The following is a 5,133-nucleotide window of genomic DNA, read 5'->3' as shown; positions in this document are numbered from 1 at the left end:
GCAAGAGTGCATTGTGTGTTGTAATGAAGGGTTTTGGAGGGACATTGTGGAGTGTCTGATCCCACTGCTACACCTCAGCGCCTGAAAAAAACAGCCTCCATTGCCATGTGGTGGTGGCATGGGCCTTAAATCCCAGCACTCAGGAGGCAGAGGCAGGTGGGTCTCTGTGAGTTTGAGGCCAGCTTGGTCTACAAAGCCAGTTCTGGGACAGCCAGGGCTGTTACAAAGAGAAACCATGTCTCAAAGAAAAGGAAAAAAAAAAAAGGCCTCGGATGCCTGAGTGAGCTCAGAACCAGAAGTACTGCAGAGGTTCTTCACTGTTAGATGACAGCCACAGCCCGGGATAACATTCTGTGCAGTCCTGTAAAACTGACGAGCTATCAGTATGGTAAGTGTGCCGGATAATGTTTTTACCACCAAGTCGCCTCCCTCTGAGATCATCTCCTCACACAAGACAGACAGTACGTGATGACCTTGTGCGACAGGGTGCTGATTAGGAATCTGATTTAGATGTGGCAAAGCCACCACTGGAGCACAGGATGGAGTATAGAATGAGCTGGAAGACCCACCTTGGAGGGACGGAGGCTCCGCAGTCACCTTATCTCTTCCCTGAGGACTCTTCAGGGACAGAGGCCATGAATCTAGAATGGCCTGGGGCCTGACCCCCACCAGCTAGGCTGGTTAGCGCCCTGCTGCTATCCACTCTCAGGGATTCCGCCACTTTAAATTAGCCACAGGGCTCTGCCCTCTGTGTAACCAACTGCATCAAGAAACAGCAGGGCCAAATCTGGTACCGGGTATCTAGTGGAGGACTTACTGTTCAATCTTATGATGGTGGGACACGTCAACAAAAAGTTCATAGACCCCAACCTTGTCCCGTGTCATCAGAAGGGGAACATAATGCAGCTAGAAGAGGCCATCACCCAAGGGTGCATTCTGGTGTGTCCTCTAGAGAGAACCAACATGAACTGCAAGAGGATAATACCATTAGTGGGTCATTGCTTTCTCCGCCTGAAAGTTTGGTTCTTTGTTTTGGAGACATGGTCTTAACATGCACTGCTCTGGCTGTTCTCAAACTGTAGTTGGTTGAGGGAGACTTTGAATCCTCGTCTTCCTGTCTCCACCTATGCCCAGCTCCAGCACGGTTTAGAGTAAGTTAGATGGAGGCAGGAAGATCAGGAATTCAGAGTCAGCCATGGCTACATGAGACCCTAACTCAAAAGAAAACTACATAAGTGCCAAAGCGACAGAACTGGGCAGATAAGCTGTCTCTTAAATACATTAACTCTCCAGAACTCCACTATAAGCTTTCTAACGCCTCTGAAGGGCCAAGCCCGTTCCCGCCGCCTTGCCTCCCGGAAGAGGAGGTGCCTGCTCCAAAGCCTCCGGGGCGTGGCCGCTACTCAGGGAGCTTCTCTGTCCATCCACCCGTGGGTCCCGATCAGCAGCTGTGGCAGGTGTGCATAGGTCCCAGATTGGTGGGCAAGAGGCAAGGGTTTAGGTATCGCATGGAGAGACCAAAGTGGCGCGTGGAACAGGCGCTCTTGGCGCCCGCAACTTCCAACCAGGGTTTCCTGTCTTCTCCCTGCTACCCGCCTCCTCGTAACAGGGAGTCCTGATAGCTAAGCCTCTGAGCTTTCTGCTACCCTGAGTAAGGGAGTCGAGCCTTACTGGTGTACCAGGACCCATTTAGAAGCACTTCCGTTATGTCTGGCAAGAACCTGGAAATCGAGTTTTTCAAGAGGAAGGTAAACGGGGGCTTACGACCCTGCGGCGTCTTCACCACACCCTCCCCACCCCAGCAGGGTTGGAGCTTCCACCATGGGATGGGAAGGGGATGCAGACTGCACACCGCGTCCGCCGATACGGCCTTGCCCCGTGTCCGAGCGCCGCGTGGTCACCGTGATCTTCCTTGGCCTACTACTCGACCTCCTGGCCTTCACGCTGTTGCTACCTCTGCTGCCAGGACTCCTGGAGAGCCACGGCCGCGAACAAGTGAGCCCCCTCCCCCAAGGCGGGATCGCTCCCCCTGCCCAGCTACTAGACTCACCCAGCTGGAGTTACTTTCCTTGTCACCCAGGACCCCCTCTATGGCTCCTGGCAGCGTGGGGTAGACTGGTTTGCTACAGCCATCGGGATGCCAGCAGAGAAGAGGTACAACAGCGTCCTATTCGGAGGTATGTCCCTGCATGCCAGCTGGGGCCCATAACCCTTTCTTGGAGAGCTAGCTCCTTCTGAGCTCTTGGTCAGCCCTCCCCTCCTCCCTGGGTTCTTGCCAGCTTCCTTCTTTCCTGCAGAGCCTCCTTTGACGAGCAGATGTTTTCTCATTGAGGCCACCTGAGCTTCAGTCGATGGCCTGTGAGTGTGGGGCTCAGTGTGCTCTGCATTCTAGGGCTGATATGCATGGATAACGCCACCAGTGATGGTGACCTCTGTCTCTCAGGTCTCATCGGCTCAGCCTTCTCCCTCCTTCAGTTCTTCTCCGCACCACTCACCGGAGCTGCTTCTGATTGCCTGGGGAGGCGCCCAGTAATGTTGCTATCCCTGGTAAGTCCCTGGATCCAGGTATCCATAGGCAGAGAGGAGAGAATGCTGCGGTGGGTTTCTCTGCCAACAAACAGTAAGCGCTCATCCCTTCTAGAGGGTCCTGTGACCCCTGGTAAATATACTAAGGAAGTCACAGGGGACACAGCTGGCCTGGGTCTGACTGAGTTTACCTGCCTTACTGTGGGTCCTTCCTGGCCTCAAGTGACCACTCCTGCCACTTGGCCTCTACCCATTGGCAGACAGGTTTGGCCATCTCCTATGCAGTATGGGCTGCCTCTCGGAGTTTTTCAGCGTTCTTGGCTTCCCGGGTGATAGGAGGCATCAGTAAGGGGAATGTTAGCCTCTCCACAGCCATCGTCGCTGACCTGAGCTCACCTCCATCCCGCAGTCAAGGCATGGTGAGTGAATAGACCCAGGGAACAGTGATTTGTGTCTGGCTTGGGTCTCTGCCCAGCTTAAGTCACCTTTGCCCTAGGCAGTCATCGGGGTAGCCTTCTCCCTGGCCTTTACCGTGGGCCCCATGCTCGGAGCATTCCTGTCTGTGGAAATGGTGCCTTGGATCAGCTTACTCTTTGCGGTCTCCGACATGTTGTTTATCTTCTGCTTCTTGCCAGAGACACTGCCCCAGGAGAAGCGGGTAGGCCCAGGTCCAGGGGTGAGGGCTCCTTCAGTAGGTCTGAGGGGATTTCCTTTATGTGCCAGTGCCAAAGGAAATTGGCCTGTCCTCGAGCTGCTAACATCGCAGCACCTCCTGGGTTCCCTGGATCTTTGCCCCTAAGGCCTCAAAGGTTCAGCTTCCTGCAGTGTGAGGGGAACATCCTGGTCCTTAGGCTGCCAGGTCATGTGCTCCCAGCCTCCTGGCCAGCTTCCCTTTCTCCCACAGGCTCCCTCTGTCACCCTGGGCTTCCATGCTGCTGCCAACCTGCTCAGCCCCCTGGCCCTGCTTCGTTTTGCCGCTGTCACCCACAGTCGGGATCCACCTGCTGAGGACAGTAAGAAGGCTGCCCCTTACTGAGCTCAGTGTTTTGACTACCCAGCATGAGCAAAACTCAACCTATGAGCCCGGTGGTGGTGGTGCATGCCTTTAATCCCGGCACTCGGGAGGCAGAGGCAGGTGAATCCATGTGAGTTCAAGGCCAGCCTGGTCTACAAGAGCTAGTTCCAGGACAGCTAGGACTGTTACACAGAGAAATCCTGTCTATAAAATAAAAAAAATCAACCTATGGTCTGTGTTGACTCACAGGACTTAAGAGCCTACGTCGATTGGGGCTTGTCTACTTCCTCTACCTCTTCCTGTTCTCGGGCCTGGAGTATACACTCAGCTTCCTTGTACACCAGCGTTTCCAGTTCAGTAGGTAGGTGCCCACCTTAGGCTCTCCTTCAAGGCTTTCAGACCCCAGGTCCAGGGAACCTCTGGCACATCCACCAGCATCCTGGCCTTGCCCATCCCCCAGGCAGTTGGTGGCCTAGGGGGCTGGGTGCTCACCCTCCACCTCCTAGCCTGCAGCAGGGCAAGATGTTTTTCTTCATCGGCCTCACCATGGCCACAATACAGGGCACCTACGCCCGACGGATCAGCCCTGGCAAGGAAGTTGCAACTGTGAAGCGGGTAACGGACTTACTTCCTCTACAGTTCGGGATAGGTGGTGCTTTTGACTCTGGCAGGCTGTGGAACTCGTTCTGAGATTTCTGTTTTCTCCAGGCAATGCTGCTGCTGGTACCAGCCTTTCTCCTCATTGGCTGGGCTCATTCACTGCCCATGTTGGGCTTGGGACTGCTGCTCTATTCCTTTGGTGAGTGGGCCCTGCCAGGGCTGGTGTGGACATCCCCATGCCTCTCCTGGGCTGACAGTGCCTCCCAATACTCTCCTACCAGCCGCTGCTGTCGTGGTGCCCGGCCTGTCCACCATGGTCTCCAGCTATGGTGAGAATCCTCCCCCAAAGGCTACTCAGGGTAGGAGGGCCAACTGGCATCTGACAAGTCTTCTCCCCTCAGGTTCTCCTGGGCAAAAAGGCACAATCATGGGCATACTGCGGAGCCTTGGCGCCCTAGGTAGGGCAGTGGGACCTATGGTGGCCGCCTCAGGTAAGTACTGCAGGATAGCTCTCAAGGCTTGCTGTGACCCTCCTGCAGCCATTCCCAGCTGCCTGCTCTACTCAGTTCTGGCAGCTGAGGGGTTCGGGCAGGAACAGGGCGAAGAAAAACCTGGGTGAGCACCTATCTCTCCACAGTGTACTGGCTGGCTGGGGCCCAGGTCTGCTTCACTGTGTGCTCCGGGCTCTTTTTACTCCCCTTCTTTCTCCTGTGGACGTTGAGGCATCCAGCACCGACTTTCAAGGAGGAGTAGCTGAGCTACCGCAGCACCTTGGCTGCCAAGTCGGAACCTTGGCCATGACCACTCTCCACTCCTAGCCCACTCCTTCCTCCAGTCTCAGAGAGGCTTGCCACCCCCCTCCCCTCAGTATGGCATCCCAGCAGGAAGCCGGCAGCTTTACCCTCTTCTTACTCCAAAGGCCTTTAGGCTTCTGATTGTTTTTTATCTGTCATCCTTTTGAATGACCAATAAAGCAGCTATTTTGTACCAAG

General features: G+C 55.1%; 1 protein-coding gene across 4 annotated transcripts; it reads left to right on the top strand.

Moving 5' to 3' along the window:
- Positions 1–1,427: 1,427 nt before the first annotated feature.
- Positions 1,428–5,133, top strand: LOC121459500 (major facilitator superfamily domain-containing protein 10-like). Of its 4 annotated transcripts, none has more exons than XM_041669352.1 (13): positions 1,436–1,457; positions 1,806–1,995; positions 2,081–2,177; positions 2,444–2,547; positions 2,787–2,945; positions 3,023–3,184; positions 3,431–3,539; positions 3,791–3,902; positions 4,048–4,156; positions 4,250–4,340; positions 4,423–4,470; positions 4,543–4,632; positions 4,779–5,133. In XM_041669352.1, the coding sequence occupies exons 2-13, from the start codon at positions 1,822–1,824 to the stop codon at positions 4,892–4,894; spliced, it is 1,371 nt and encodes a 456-aa protein (XP_041525286.1). In that variant the 5' UTR covers positions 1,436–1,457; positions 1,806–1,821; the 3' UTR covers positions 4,895–5,133. The 4 variants fall into 4 exon arrangements, with proteins under 4 accessions (XP_041525285.1, XP_041525287.1, XP_041525286.1 ...); XM_041669354.1 differs by lacking the exon at positions 1,436–1,457 and adding an exon at positions 2,298–2,358 and having other exon boundaries at positions 1,967–1,995; XM_041669351.1 differs by having other exon boundaries at positions 1,428–1,995.

The sequence above is a fragment of the Microtus oregoni genome, unplaced genomic scaffold (assembly GCF_018167655.1).
Source record: "Microtus oregoni isolate MIOR12 unplaced genomic scaffold, Mior012 000019F_ref0000042, whole genome shotgun sequence".
Taxonomy (NCBI): Eukaryota; Metazoa; Chordata; class Mammalia; order Rodentia; family Cricetidae; genus Microtus; species Microtus oregoni.
Note: the sequence above shows the minus strand (reverse complement) of the source record. Positions and strands in the feature narration are given on the sequence as shown.

What these genes read in the sequence shown, in the direction of transcription:
- LOC121459500 (XM_041669351.1), top strand. Translation starts at nt 1,822, where the DNA reads ATGGGATGGGAAGGGGATGCAGACTGCACACCGCGTCCGCCGATACGG. An exon ending in CACTGCCCCAGGAGAAGCGG is followed by an intron (nt 3,185 to 3,430) that starts GTAGGCCCAGGT and finishes TTTCTCCCACAG; the next exon opens with GCTCCCTCTGTCACCCTGGG. An exon ending in ACTGCTGCTCTATTCCTTTG is followed by an intron (nt 4,341 to 4,422) that starts GTGAGTGGGCCC and finishes CTCTCCTACCAG; the next exon opens with CCGCTGCTGTCGTGGTGCCC.